General features: G+C 41.8%; 1 protein-coding gene across 1 annotated transcript in view; it reads right to left on the bottom strand.

The window, feature by feature from the left end:
* The window catches only part of ANKRD28 (ankyrin repeat domain 28), a 122,750-nt gene extending 111,263 nt beyond the window's left edge, over nt 1-11,487 (bottom strand). Inside the window, exon 1 of the mRNA XM_050340866.1 lies at nt 11,389-11,487. Within this exon, the coding sequence (XP_050196823.1) occupies nt 11,389-11,415 (27 nt within the window). The 5' untranslated portion in view covers nt 11,416-11,487. The remainder of the gene's footprint in view (nt 1-11,388) is intronic.
* Between the last annotated feature and the right edge of the window lie 4,738 nt (nt 11,488-16,225).

Genomic DNA, 16,225 nt, shown 5'->3' with positions numbered 1-16,225 from the left:
GTAGTAGAGCATGTGATCAGCCTAAGAGGGGAAAAAAACAACTTTAAAATGCTGCAAGAAAACTGACATGTTACTGTCATGTTGTATAGGAGACATGGAAAAAGCTGAGAGTCCTGAAAGACCGCCCATGTGGTAAATAAGCATGTCACAGAGGAACTTTCCCTCTTCCAGTGTTTTTGTAGTCAATATAAGTCAACAGGGTGTGTTATAAATAGAAGCAGACTCCTTAAGACCATAGGTTCTCTCACAATCAAAGAGGAATTCACAAGCACACTCAAACCCCAAAACAATCACGAACAAGACAAGAAAATTAAGCCCGTTGCTGAGTTTCAAAATACATTGTAAGAACTTGCAGGCCCAACAGCAATTTAGTTACTTTCTCAGAGAGAGTGGTCCAAGGCAGACCACACTGAAGTTTCTCCACTCACCTTCAGCCCTAAACCAAAGGACGCTCACACAAGACACATCATCGTTGATTACAGGACACAAAGAAAGAGATTAGAGTAGGTTTATCTGAGCCCAAATGCTCCTTTCTAGTTCCTACTAAGGAAAATTATCAAGGAACATCTTCACAGTCATATGCTAACCTAAATAATTTGCCTCTCCCCTCCCTTTTCACCACTTTGCAGGAGAAAAAAATGAAAGACTGCTTAAGCTCAGCTACAGCCTAATATCAAACCATGGCCTTAGGCAGTAGATTAGAAGCCACTGAGTTTCAATCATTACTGTTAGAAACCTTGCAAATGAAAAAAAAAAAAAACAAACAACCCAAGGAGAAGCACATCATCAAACTCCATCCTAAAATTATTGTACTCCTACCCTTCCATGAAAACTTACTTACTCTTCTGACTTTAAAGACTGGGGTTTATTCAGGCAATGTATCCTATTTCTTACATGCACAGTCCTATCCTACACCAGAAATATATTTGCATTCAATAGTGCATGTATCTGTATTTCCTTCTCCTATCTGTCAGCTGAAAATGCTGGCCTTCACTGTGGTAGATAATTTCCTAGTCATATAATTAGCATAGCTTTGGCTGTTAATTAATCTCTTAAATGAAAAACAGAATAACAAGAAAAACACATCCTACTGTTCCTGCCTGTATTTAACCTTGCTTGTTACAGGTCATTTTCATTGCTTCTTATCTAGTGAAAAAAAATCAAGACAGTGCAAATACACCAAAGCTGCTGCCACCTCACTTCTGCAGCCATGCCAAACAGCACGAAAAGTAAGAACTTGGCATTCTGAACAGGCATCCTGTGACAATGCATCACAGCCAGGCTACATGTCCCTGAACTCCTCACAAGAGCAGGTCATGAAACCATCAGGTCAAATGGTATCATTCCTAAAATTCCTCCTCTTTTCTTCAATTATTCTTCCTACTTTTTACAAGTTACTTTTTCTGTACACAAGGGGTGTCAGGTAACATTAAGGAAGCACTAATGGGCACTACAGTCATGAAATAATAAATAAATAAATAAGCTTTTGTGGACACATGTAAAAGACATGTATGCCAGTAGAGGTAATAAGAGTTCCTTACACATGGAAGGCTGAGCTCCAGCAGACACCTTTATTCTCTTCTGCAGACACATTCATTCTGTCTTTGGATTCAGTTAACTGTGGCCGACTGCTGCCCACCTTCTGTAGAGACCAAGCTTCAGATCTACAAAGTTTATTTCTGCTTGTGGTCATTTAGAGCCAATTTTCTAAAGAACTCACTCCACAATGACAGTTCCACAACAACTTTGCAACACCACCTCCAATCAACATTAGCCCTGCTTATACAGGTATGGCAAACTTCCAGGGAATGGGAGCTGGACTTCTCCTCTGACAGTCTCCACAGACACCCCTGGCATCGCTATTCCTCCTGCCATTCAAACAGATACTATTTCTTTGGCTTATGTAAGTTCCAGTAGTTCCAGCTTTATAGCAGGAAACACATCGTGCTGCTTCCCCATGTACGGGATTGGATGTCGAGACAGGAAATCAATGTGATACCCTAAATGCATGGGGCATTTTCTACAGCCATTGCAACAGCAAGAGAGAGCCTTCCAGGTGACAATTAGGTTGAAATGCAAAGATGTAATCAGCAGCTTTTTAACAGTTATCCTAATTTTTCTGTGAAATTCTTCTACTACCTTTGGGCATAGAATCATGAACCACAGTACTTCTAGTAGTTATTCTAGAATTATGCATGCGATAAGTTCAATTCTTTAATTATTACTAAAGCAGTTTCAAAACATATGCAGAGCATTACAGAAATTTTATCAACCTTTAAGTGTGAAAACCTCGCAACTACTTTGTTCAAATGCAAACTATGAAAAATATCATTTTTTTAAAACAATTATGGCCTGTTAAATGTTGAGGGTTTAAAAAAAAAAACAGGAAACCAATTCACAATGTGCAAAGTCCTTTCAAAAATAAAAAAACGTGGCTGCATGCAGCTATATTTGCCCTTCCAAGATGATAAATTTGATATACTTGATAAAAAAAACATTTTTTACACCTTTGGGTGTAGAAAAACAGCAGGAGACATCCTCTTCTGTATATTATTCACAGTGTTAGTTTGAGATTAGAGATGCTGGGAGGGTCCCCTTCCTGTGCTGTAGAAAGGTGCAGTAGGTAGAAAAGGACTCAATGTCTTGAAGCCATTGTAAACAAAGCTCCACAGGATAGCTGGATACCTGTTGGGTTTTGGGTGATCCTTGATCACGAAACCCTGAAGTTCATCAGAAGAGCATTGCTGTTCACTGACACTGACAATCTGTGATATGCTAACCACTTTTGTCCCTTTGGTTTTCACTCCAGTGTTTTACAAATAGTCTCTTCACCTTTCTTTTTTTACTCTCATTATGAAGACTTTCAAAGAACTCCTCTTTTGAGTTTTTCTTATGGAGTAGATTAGCTTGACTATTTACATCCCTGACTGCAGTAAGTGTAATTTGCTAAACTTATGGTAAAAAGAATGGAGAAATGTCTATGGGCAAGTCATAAAATGTTACTTTTGTTTACTTGAAAGATTCTATTTTAATAATTTTTCATTCTGTTATCTAAGTAGTGTGACTGTGTGCTGGTGGATGGAAAGAAGCAGCAAACATCATGAGGTAAGAGTGGAAGAAATAAATAATGAGCTGGGTGATTACTACTGGATCAGTAACGATGCAGGTCAGTAATGCCATTTGCAATCTTGCAGGTGACCGAAAAGAGAAGAGAAAGTGTTCTTCTACAAGTTCTCCTTAATAAGGAAAGTTATCCCTTAGAATGAAAGCACTGTTAAAAAAAGAAAAAAGCAATAGATACAGCACAACCATAAAGCAAAATACTGCTCCTGGAACTGAGACAGCAGCAAAGGAAATAAAGGCTACCAGGCAGTACCAATATAGAGCTCTAATTTAGCAGAGACGGCACAGCAACATAGCATTAAGCATAAAACCTCTTGCTATCGATCCTCCTGTTTTACAAACATAGCAAAGAACTGAACAAACCTCTGCAGTTACAAAGGGACAGAGGGGAGGGGTAAGGAATTTCATTAATATGCTGTTTCTGAAGCATCCTTGTACCGTGACTTGGGACATTTCACTGATTCAAAACAGTAAGTAATAACATAACCAGAAAAATAATGTTGGTTTTCTTAATTTTCTGATTTCATGTTCTTCATTTTAATCTACCACCAGTAGTTTGTGGAGAGACACTGGTGAGTCAAAGAAGTGTTAGCAGACACTACATAGAGATCTGAGGCAGCAGAGAGACATCAAGTGCTCAGGATGGAAAGAAGGACTTTGCATAGATTACCTGCCCAGTGTCATGAGCAACTGACAGAAGAAGCAGATGACATGAAGATAGAACAGGGAAGAAGAGAATACCAATTACCCCAACGAAAGTCGGTCTGCAGTAATGGATTTAAATGACCAGATTATGCATTAGTTATAGATTACGTTTAGTACATAAATGACTACAGAATTTCCTGAAAGTGGTTTTTTTTTTCTCCCTCCAGTTTAGTTGCCTATGACTCAAGTAGGTCCTCCAGCTACGAGCTAGGTAGATCCTTAGTCTCTTATGCTGCCTGCTGCTCAATGACCAGGTTCCTGAGAGAAGGTTTAACTTCCTGTCAGGGGGACCAGCATAGGCGGAGCTATCAAAATAAAATCAAGAAGGAGGACGAACAGCAAAATCTTGAAAGAAAACATGAATTTTTCATGACTTCTAGAAATTCTGTAAGCTGGAAAATGGCTCATCTTGGTCTCTGCTTTAACTACTGCAATTTTGTTCTCATTTTGCCATGCTGAAAGTCCTTGCTTTGTGCTCCCTTTTCTTCCTTCTTCATTAAGGCACTGTTCTATCTTCACTTTGCCAAAGTAAAAAAAAAAAAAAAAAAAAAAATTCCAGATGTACCCATGCTTTCTTCTCTGCACCAGATGGAAGCAAGTACAGGATTTCAGCACAAAGTGAAAGTGAACCTTAAGCATGATTGCATGCCTGCAAAATGACCAAGAAGAACTTACAAGCAAATGCTCATCATCTGAGATTAGGAAGGCCATTAAGTGAAGTTCACTGTTTAAGAGTATGGAAATATTAAACATTTAGGATGACTACAACAGTTCAGAACGAGTCAGAATTAAACTAACCCATAGAAACAGGTAAAGTTAAGTATAAAACCTGAACAGTCACTAAGTTCTAATATGAGTCAGTTACAATTACTCTGGGGAAGGAAAATGTTTTCACCCCCATCGCTGTAAATGTAGTTCTGAAGTTTAACACAAGCTTAAGCAAAATGGCTTTGGGTTTTTCCTTCCCCCCCAGCCCAAGCCCCCAGTGTTAGAATAGGCAGACCTTTGCTTTAAACTTCTCAAATTTAAATACAGTTGCAGTACTTACAGTCGGAAAAATACTTGTGCTCAGGCTGCCCTAAATAGGTAGACTTTAGTAATGAAAAAACTCTACTTACAGAGTACTGTTCACTCAATTCACATACATACATTACTGTAGAAATAAACAATGAAATTCTAAGATTATATTCAATTCACAGTAAAGAGCATCTCATTATTTTAGGACAGAAGTCATCAGGTGCTTCAGCTAACAAGTAGTTCCTCAGTCTACAAGGATGCTACACACTGACTATTTTGTCACTCTTATTTGCATATTACTTCTGGTGCTTCCTCTTTATGCACCCACACAGCTGCCTACAAGTCTCATCTTCCCTCCTCTTCCATCTACTGAGTCCGACCACTCTTGCATTAGCTCTGTTTTTTGTGCTGAAATGGGTCAGTGCTGTATAATTCATCAACACCCGAACCACAACTGAATTAACACAGTTAAACTGGTATATTGCCACCCCTTGGGGGGAGTGCCAGTGTCATTACTAAGGAGAGGAAGAATAACATTCCTTGATATTTCAGAGCTTAAACATTAAGATTCTCTCCTCATTTGCACAAAGGATAACACCAAGACACCTTATTTCAGACTAATCTTCAAATACCAGACTAGAACTTGTCCTCCACCCCCAACAATGAAGGAAAACAAAACCCCCAAGAATCAGTACTGTAAGCATGCTTTCAGCACTGAGTGATGAACTGCTTTGTTTATTTTTTTACTCGATGTGAAATGTTCTGTGATTGGCGTTATGATACAGGTTATTTAAACACAAACATTATAAATAACTTTGAAACAGTTAGTCACTGTAACTAAGGCAACGAGTCTCCCACTCAATTTCCAGAAATAGGAGTAGAGGAATAGAGGTAAGAACAAAATAAAAAGTTGATAGGAGCAAAAAACCAAATGATCAGATTATTAGTTTGACCTCAGGAAGGTCCAGGTGACTGGAAAAAAATACAGCACCTGAGAAACAAACCAGCTGATAAAAGAAGAAGTGGAGGGCATGAAATATATAATACCAAATACACCTATTTCAACGATCTTATTCCACAACCCATTTCAGTGAATGGAAACAACCACAGAAATCTGGGAAAGTAATAATCCACATCAGATAGCAGATGGCTAGTTCAGAGTCAACAGCTACTAGTTTCCTGCAGGAATCATCTTTGTGAGTGCTAAGGAAGTCATCTCTTCATAGACAAGTGCACATTGGCCTCATTTTTCCCCTGATATTTGCTCCAAGTAATGGTCAGAACCCTTCGATGCTATCTACATGAATAGACCTTTATACCCTCGCAGAAGGCTGCTGAGTTAACAGGATCTGCCATAAGGATCTGACTGCAGAATCAAGGCTTGCTTTGTTTCTCCCCCACCTTTTTTTTTTTCCTTCTTCTTTTAAAAAGTGTATTTTCTTGACTGAGAAGAACTGCTTGTTCACAAGTCAAAAGTTCCTGAGTTATCATCGGGCAATCTGATCCCCCCAAACGAACACGTGGTAGAACCAGGTTCTCTCAGCACATTCTAATGGAAGGGCTGGTAATTACTGCGTATAACAAGATAAATGGAGTTCAAGTTACTCCAAGTTGTCCGTCACTTAAAGAAACTTATCTTTTCAGTACATGTACATCCTCAGCCTGGGAGCAGGAGAACTAAGAGTAAGACTTCAGGTGCCTTGGTAAGCATTACGGCTTCTTACTTTAATTATCTTGTATACAGTTTAAAAAGATTAGGTGCAAATTTTAGGAAGAACATATGATGGAGAACAGAGCACAAAGAGTGGTTCTTAACTTTTACAAGATTCCCAAAACAAATGTTTGGGTTTTTTTAAAAGAATAGTAACTTTAAAGTAACTTCTACCCCAAAAAATACACCTCATTAGTCTATGTCTGAACAAAATTTGTAACTCACTCATTTGTAACACATAACTCCATTCCCACCATATCCCTCCCTCACTGAACAGCAGCAGTTCCTTTTCATCACCACAGGAGACCATTCCTCCTCTTAGAGTAACAAGGAACTAGTTGGGACATTTATTCTTGGCATGAATTCTAAAAGAATGAAGTCTAACGCTGGCAGTAATGAAAATAGCAACCATAGAGGCATTCAGAGTGTTCACTATGACACTGCAAACATTTGTTTAACTGCCAATTGAACAAGATCCATCTTAGCTAAGAGAAAGATATAAATGGGCAATAAAGAAGTCAGTGCTCTCACTGTTCAAGGACTTTAAAGATAAGTGGTCACTCTTAATATCTTCATGCAGTTGTTCCTACTCAGATCCTTACCACCCACATGTGACTTCTGGAAATAAATGCATTGCCTCAAGCACAGTCTACTAGTCATACAGAAAAATCCATACATAATCCTTTCAAATGCCCATCATTTTTGAGGCTTAAGACATCTTCCTATTACACATTTAAGATTCAAAGAAAACAGGAAACTCATCACTAAAACTATAATACACTGAAAGAAAAAATAAAGCTTTACCAACTATAATGACACTGAATCCAGCAAGTTTTGTCACAAGTACTTACATAGCTGCAAAACTGAAGGAAAAAAAGAATCATCCACTTTAGATCAGTTTCATACATTTCAACAACACTATGCAGGCTTATGTGAGCCTAAAAGATTACCTGTAAGCACATATGCAGGCAAGGCTGGTAACAGAAAAGCAACGAATCCTCAGGCTGTTAGACAATCCAAATTTCACCTACACACTAAGAGAAACTAGGCTGTCAGTTACTTCTTAGGTGTAAAAGAAACCACCTCGCAGCCCTTTAAAGCAAGAATTTACCTGTTCTGTGAAACAGTTAATGTACCTAGAAAGTATGACTGAACAGCAAAAAAAGTGAAGACGACACCTAGCCTTTCACAGTCAGCTATGGAGAGCTGAGGGCTTTGATACATGAGACCAAGTCATACCACTCTGGATGCCCACAAACAAGTTACTCCTATTTTCCTTCTCTATCCCATACCTCTCCCCCATCCCTGACCCTGTCCTCCCCACCCCCGCAATAAATTCTGATAAAAGATTGGTAACTCTTGACCTAAACTTGGTTTTCAGTGCAGTTTCTTACAGCAGTTTCAGGAAGAAACAAACATATATAGGCTTCCTTTAACTTGGCATTTTAGTAGTTAAAGCAGCTTCTCATCTAGAAGAACCTGGTATACAAGCACCAATATGAGAAGACAGGAGGAAGGCAACTTAAGAGCAAATACCTTAATCATAAGGTACGCTTACCATATTTTTCATTTCTACCTTGAATGCTTTAACCCCAAGAAATTCCAGATTTGCTTCCTCTGTTATTATATATGTCTGCCCAACACTGCACAACAAACCAAGAGCAACAAGAACAATCTACAACTTCTAACTTGACACTTGAATGACTGCTTTTCTATACCTGAGTTAGAGTTTGATATTGAGCATTACAGGTATCACCTTTGCTTAATATAGTTCAATTTACCTTCAAATGTAATTTTTGCTAACATGTTCATGAGTTTTTTAGATACTTAATATACTTTGAAAGCAAACACATAAGTCACTTCTGAAAGTGTACTGTACACGCTCAATTACGTCAAAACTTGGAAATATATTCCTACCTCATACGTTGGCAAAGCAATAAAGGTCAAGCAGTAACACAAATTTATAGACAATGTACCTGCTGGCTGGTTTTTGAACCTGAGGAAAGGCCTACTCTTCTCAGTGCATGAAAAACCTTTATTCTGAAGGTTAAAGGTGTCAAATCAGCCTCCACAAAAACAAATATTTGAGCTTCACAAACATATTAAGCATCTCTAGGATCAAAGTTTTGTTTATCAGGTACTAAGTAAATTAAATCAAGCAAGCGGAACTGGGATTTCACCCTCTGAACTTAACTAAGAGCCTCGGAGCAGAATTTCTCACCTCACTGTAGTTTCCAAGTACTGCATTTACACCAGCTTGCAGTAACTTGAAAAACTCAACTAAAACAAGTGTAAGAAAATACCAAACTTCTTGTATGCAGCAAGTCTGCCTCTTCCCAGCATAATTCTGAGATATAAGTAATACAAAGCCCCTCTACATTATCAAACAGCAAAATCAACCGGTTTATTTTGAATCAGGAAAAATAATCTTGAGAATTAAACTAATAGTTTATTTAGTAGAATTTTTGTTTCAGAAAGTTATTAATCTGACTGTTGCAGAAGGAAACTAGCAAATCACTTCCCCCTTTCATACTTGTTCAACAGTATAAAAACAGAGCAGCCTTTGCACTTCCCTGTGAAGCAAAGGGGAGCCCCCACTAAAGAAAGACAGACACTACAGAAACCACAAACACACGTGATAATGCTCTGTATTCTAAATGAACACACCACTGTGAAGCAAAGTACATGGTTCAAGCAAACCAGAAGCATGTTTCATGAAACACTGAAGAGAAACACCTCTACTTCCATATAGTACCACAGGTTGGTTTTTGTAAAGAGCTGCAATATCAGCACAGCATCCTGTCCTCAAGTCAAGACTTCTTGTAGCATACTGCAGGAGAACACTGGCCTGGAGGAATTCTCTGCAGCTAGCAAAGCTGAGAGATTTCACGCTAATATGATTCCTCACAACTTTTTGGCATTCTTAAAGAAAACAGTTTTTAACAGAATTTAGTTTGAAATAACTGATTTGTCAAGCAACTGACACTTAAGCAGCAGAAATGCAGCTGCTGCTAAAAATCACTCCCTCTACAAGGGGCTTTTCAAAACCAGCACTCCCTTCCTTCCCTCCTGCCTTTCCCTGCCCCTTTTAAGTGAAAGAATACTTCAGTTCCCAATGTATCAATTCACCTTTACAGATCTGTGAAGCCTCTTACAAAATATTCACCTTGTACTCCTTCTGGATTAAAATATGCATTACAATAGAAGCCAAAAACCTCACATGCATTACTCTGTCAAACCAGTGATCCCACACAGTCCAGTATTTCACCTCAGCATCTGTCAATAGCAGTATCCTTCCCAGAAGAAAAGTTCTGAAGTACAGTACTTCCATGTTAACATATTGATAACAGGGCTATTGAAAATTATTTCATAATGATTACTTGCAGAAGGGTTGTATTTCTTGGTTTTAACTGAAGGGCTTATTTAATAGAAGCGATGAACAAGCGCTTATTTCTGTGGAGAGCCTCCCACGGAAGAACAGTAATGAAGCCTAAAAGGCAACCTTACTCCTGGGACACTCAATGCATTTTGGCTCCACAAGTGTTGCTCGTTCATAGACGAGCTTTTAAAAAACCATGAGACTTCACAAAGTTTACATACAATACAGCAGAACACAGCCCCACATCACCAAACATCATCTAGAACAAAATCCCAGGGGATCCCGGCAACCTAAGTGTGAAAACAGAGATGTGTATGTACCTGATGAAAGGACTCGCAGGTAAGGATGGGCTGATACTGATCAGCATAACAAACAGACACCTACCTAACCACCACCAAGTTTCTAGGTGTTTTTTTCTGTGGGGCTTTTTTGGGGGAGGGGGTGGTTTTACAGTCGGTCACCTTTTGGGAAGAGTAGTAAGGAGACCCACAGCAGGGTTTATGAGTTTTTACACGGAATTTGGCCTCACGCACATGAAAACACGAGAAAAAAAACATTCCCAGGAAGCATCTTTTCACGGGCAGCAAACTGGCAGCACAGACCCTCCCACCTTTGTATCCTGATACCACACAGGAAACAATAGGTAGGACAGGGGAGACACCAGGAAAGGATAGAGCAGCGAAGACAAGTATTTTTCACCAGCTAGGATGGAAACCGAAGAGCCTGGCAGACAAAGAAGGGTGTGATGCGACGAGAGCAACAAACCACTGAAGGCACGAAGAACCCTCCTTTGCCTTCGGGAGGGGAGCGCGGGCTCGGGGAAGGTCTGTCAAGACCGCGGGAGGAGAAAGGCACTGCGGCCGAACAAAAGATTGTAAAGGCCTGGAAGGGAAAGGTGGAGGGACGGGCAGGCGGCTCCCGGGCACGTGAAACTGCGCAGGGCCGGCTCCGGCTCCGGCTCCGGGGAGCGGCGCCAGCTCCCGCTCCCGGGCACGCCGCCCCCGACGGGAGGCTGCAGGTCAATCCCTTCACACGCGCAGTCCCTCAGGCCCAGGTATCTCCGTCCAGAAACCTTTCCCTTCCCAAAACAGGCGCGGGACGGGGCAGCCCGCAGACCCACCCCCATCACCCTTCCCGGGCTTCCCCTGCGCTCCCGGGGCGGGGGATCGGCGGGGACCGACCGGCGACGCAGGGCAGGGCTCCCGCGGCCACCTGTTCGGCCCGGTACCTGCGCGGGAGGGCGGGCCCGCCCGCAGCGGGAGCACATGGCGCCTCCCGCCCAGCCCGGTCCCCGGCGGCGGCGGCGGCAGCAGCAGCAGCCATGCTGCCTCCCGCCGCCTCCCGCCGCCTGTCACCCGCGCCCGCGCCGGCACACCGCGGCGGGGAAGGGCGCGCCCGGCGGCCCCGGGAGGGAGGGAAGGAGGAGGAGGAGGAGAAGGTCGGGAATGCCCACCTGCTCGCGGAGTTTCAGGAACACCATGGCGAGCGCGCGCCGCCGCCTCCGCCCGCCGCCAACGACTCCCGGCTCCGCGCGCCGCGCGGCCACGCCCCCCCGCCGCCACCGCCCGCGCGCCGGCCACGCCCCGGTCACGCCCCCGGCCACGCCCCGCGAAGGGACCGCGCGCGGCGCCCTCGGGGGCGGGACCTGATTACGCCCCGCCCCACGCTCGCGCTCCCGAGCGCCTTCCTGAATGAGCCCGCCCGCCCGCGCCACCAAGGGCGGTGCTGATTGGCCCGCGGGAGGCGGGGCAGAGTAAGGGCGGCAATGATTGGCGGGGCGGGAGCGGCGCGGGCGGACAGCGCGGGCCGGGCACGTGGGGGCGGCGATGGCGGGAAACACCGGGAATGGGAACGATGGCGGGGAGGGGTGGAACGTCGCTCTTCCCTTAGGAATTGCCGTGGTTTACCGGGCGTGGCTTCGGCCACCGGCGCGATAAGCCCTGAGCCGAGGTTACTGGCACAGGCGGCTCAGCCCGAGGCGGGAATCCTCCGAGAAGGCGGCTCCCAGCCCTGTTCGCCCGGGAAGGGTCCGGCCACCCGCCATACAGGCGCTGGTGCGAGCCCCTGTTCTGCCCCTGGGAGAAAGCGCCGCCCCTCGCCCACCTGCTTTTGTCAGGAGTGTGAGCGATGTCCCACCCTGAAGGCAAAGGGAGCTCCGGGAATTTGTACATGCTTGTGGCCAAAAGCAACGACAGAAGTTGGAGGGTGCTCAAAAAAATCACTAAGGTTATTAGTAAATTACATGTTTGGCATCGAAATTGGTATGTTAGTCCCTGACCTACTATGTAGGCACGGCAGTGGGGTTTGTAAAGGGAGGAAGGAAGATTGATCACCAGTCCCGGTTCCACCACTGGTCCAGCCGAAGTGCTGCCGCGTGTCCCTGTGGCTCCCACCTCCAGTCACATCTTCTTCTTTCCCACAGCCGGTTATTCTGGGACTCTGCAATGTCTACATCTCAGACCCCCAAGAGCCCATTGCCGTGAGAGGAAGGAGGAACAGCAGCTAAACAGGAATCATGCTGGGTAGTAGCAACAGGCCAAATCAAGGCACTAAGAGATGCTCTGACGAATTGCCAGATGGAGCAGACGTGTACAGATAGATAGTTAATTCGAAAAAGAGAAAAAGAGAAAGATTGTTTTGCTGTGTATTAAACGTTCATCATTTTTTGGCAGAGGATCAGTGGAGATGTTACCCGCATAACTCTCATGCTGTATTTTGACACGTACTTTACAGGCTTATTTGTAGGACGCTGTGCATCAAACACAAATAACATCTTCATAGGTAGGATTTTAAAAACTTCTTGTGAAAGGAACGACAGGCGGCGTACTTAACACTGACACTGGATTGTGTTGCTCTTCCATAAAAATAATGCTGTGGCCTGCCAGCCCAGCATGGTAACTATGCTTTGAAAGGGTTATTTTCTCCTGAATTTTGATTTTCCCTCAGAAAAAATAACAGGCTGAAGAGACTGAGGCTTTTTGGAATTAATTGCACAGTGCTACAGACAATGCTAATATGAAGGTCACAAGTTTCTGGACTTTCTTGTACCTCAGAATAGACTGTGACTTCTTAATGGTCCACGTACAGTTAAATTTACTTAGACTTTAATATTAAGAAAAATGAAAGTTTAATAAAGCAACTAAGTGTATTTTGTGTGAACACTCGTTTGTGTGTTGTTGCCCTTGCTCGTACTTGTTGTTTATTCCAGTAGGAGCCTGGGATATGAACACATTCATTTGGTGACTGGCAACATGAGAACAGAAGGGTTTTCTATAGGTGTTAGCTGAGGCAGATCTTTCATTAGCTTTGAATACCAGTGGTCCAATGGGGTGTGCTTGTCTGTGTTATTTTATTTCAACCAGTTAAGATTGCAGTCCTATTTTACTAGACAAAGGAAAAAAACCTCAACATTGTCACACTTTCTAAATAAATTTTGTTTACATCTAGATATGTCCAGAAATGCTGATTGTGATAAGTAAACGTTTTAATTAATTTCAAATAGCCCCCTAATTTATTATTTTTGTATTGTACCTCTTCTTTTTGTTTGTTTGTTTGTGAATAGAAGTGTATTGTGTGAAAATAAAAAACAGGTAGATTTTGACACTATGCAAACTGGTTGAGAACTGTGATAACAATGCGGTAAAGAGACCAATGGTTGTGGAAATTAGAGATAATTTTATCAATGCAGTCAGCGAAGGAGAAAATGACATCGGGAAACATTGCCTTTGTCTGTCTCCAAATTAGACTGCTCCTTTTCAAAGCGAAAAGAATGTCTGGGAGCTGATAAAGTTCTGCTTCCCCATGTGAAGCTTATCAGTTTGTGAAGTTACTCAAAAAAACATCTACTTTCAGTTCACCTGCTATTTAGAGTAATTTCTGTGTGTAGAAAAGTCATCCCACATGAAAATTTAGCACCTGGAGTCATTAGTATCTCTTGCAGCTTGGGGCCAGGTACTAATTCAGTGGGGGAAGGTGCATCTTTCTTTCATTCGTTTCCCAATTTTTCCTTGCTCCAGTACTCAGGTTATGGCTAGGGACAGCCCTTTTGGTTTTACCATGTGCATTTAAATATGGCATCAACCAACTGAACTCTGACCACAGGCTTTTTTTTTTTTTTTCTCTGTGGATGATAAGACAACATAGTGTGAAAAAGTTTATAAGAGGTAAAGTATGAAAGTAATAGGGAGCCTGGGGATACCTGTCTGTTTCAATTTAGGCATGAGTGGCTTACATACCTGAAGGTGGATAACATGGAAGTGGGGAACTTTCTGAGCATTGTTTCCCTAATACCTATCAGTTGCATATGGATATTTTTTCTCAAGTCACAGTATAAATTACAGTCCTGTTCTTATGCTGCAACAAACAGTCCAAATGATTATTACAACTGGAACAAAAATATGAGAATATTGCCAACAATATTGTCTGATCTGTTAGTGTCCCTCAAAATACAGTATTTGACTGCAGAGCGATAGAAGTAAAACAGAAATGAAACCTCAAAAGTTGAATGTAACAGCACTACAAGGAAACGAGCGCTTCTTGTTCATTTATTAGCATATATTTCAGGGTAACTTCACATATGTTGATTTGAAATCAAACATAGGTGTGGTAAACAATTAAATATTGTGTCAAAGGGTAAGTAACTGCCCAGGCATCCCTTAGGAACATTCACAGAATGTTTCACAGAAGTCTGAGTATTGACATACAAACATACCTAAAGCCACAGCATTTCGGATAATGTTCAGAATATACATCTGCAGAAGTTAGAAATTTCCACAACACTTTTTAATTGGACAGTTTGTAAATTATTAGCAGCACAGCTCTCCTGAGGGCACACTTTCAGCAGAGAGCAATAGGCTTTAAATGCATGGCTCCCATTAATGTTAATTTAAAATCTTCACTCTGTAACTTATCCCACAGTGTGTAACACTACCCAGTGTTTTAAAGATAGGACCATATGTGCTGCACTGAAATACATAATGGGATCAAATTGAAGAAACTGTAGAAACCTCATACTAGAGACTTTTTTTGAACTCATCTGAAACGTCCTCATGATTTATTTACTTTGCCAAGAATGCCTGTATACTTAGCTCTTTCTAACCAAGGGTTTCAACCCTGGCCAAGTAGGTATTTATTCCTTTTTCATTCTTCAGCATGGGTAAACAGGCACAGAGGTCAACAGGCTTACACAAGGTCATGGCATGAGTCACTGCCGTGGCTAGGAATAGAATCCAGGAGTCTACATTGCCACTGCCCTCCTTCAAATGCTGTCCTGTACTCCTAAATTAAAGCAGGGCTAATTTTATTTTTGCACAGAATACAAGGTGTCTAAAATCAATATAATGTTATAGTTTCATACACAGGGATGCATTTCTCTTTATCCTGATTCAGCATTACTGGGGAGCTACTTTTCCGATGGAAATCACACTCATTTTATAATGGTATGCTTGGAGCATCATCATAAAGATTTTTACACGTGCTGTGACACATCCATCAAAATCTAAAACAGTCAAGGTTTTTTAATTCTGTCCCAGAGATTACATTTTGAATTGTTGGCTGTTCACAGTTACTGATTGTAGTGGAAACATATTAAATATCATAATGGCATCATCAATCAAATATCATCGATTGGCATTTCTAAAGCACCATTATGCTTATGGATGCTCATTTGACCAATTTTGTCCCTGTCTGGTGCACACAGGAGGGAAGAGAACTAGTGTGCCCTCCTTATTCAAAGAACAAATTCAAGATCTGGAGGAAGGTAGGGCAAATACAAGTGTCCTTTGTACAATCAGCAAGCGACAGGGGCCAGCCAAGCAGCTCTAAGTTCCTGTTAGTCATGTATTCTAAGGAAAATTCAAGTAGAAGTGCGAGAAAACAGAAAATTAAGAATATATAAAGTAAGGCAACAATGGTAAGAAATTACATCACTTGCATTTTGATAAGAAAAATGTTGTGGGGAGTTTGCAAGATGTTTGGTGTGTCCTTATGCTGCCTATTTGCCAGTATTACTGGGAAAACTATATTAAACAATGAGCTTTTATAAAGGTAGCAATTTTATCTTGAATTGCATATTAGAAATCTTGTTCACATTTCTTCTAGTTTGAATAACATTCAACTTTTTTTCCCCAAAATTATTTCTATCTTCTTCAGCAGAATAGACTCTCAAAGAGGCCTAAGAAAGATATAAAGGACCCTGGGGTCTGGGCTGACACAGAGGAGAATTTTATCCAAAAATCTTCTTATGATTTCTTTTTTTAGTGTCTCAAAACTGTCCAAGCACTGGTGAAACA

Source organism: Myiozetetes cayanensis, unplaced genomic scaffold (assembly GCF_022539395.1).
Source record: "Myiozetetes cayanensis isolate MyiCay16 unplaced genomic scaffold, myiCay2020 scf1, whole genome shotgun sequence".
NCBI classification, from domain to species: Eukaryota; Metazoa; Chordata; class Aves; order Passeriformes; family Tyrannidae; genus Myiozetetes; species Myiozetetes cayanensis.
The sequence above is the reverse complement of the archived record's forward strand: the minus strand, read 5'-3'. Positions and strand labels throughout refer to the sequence as shown.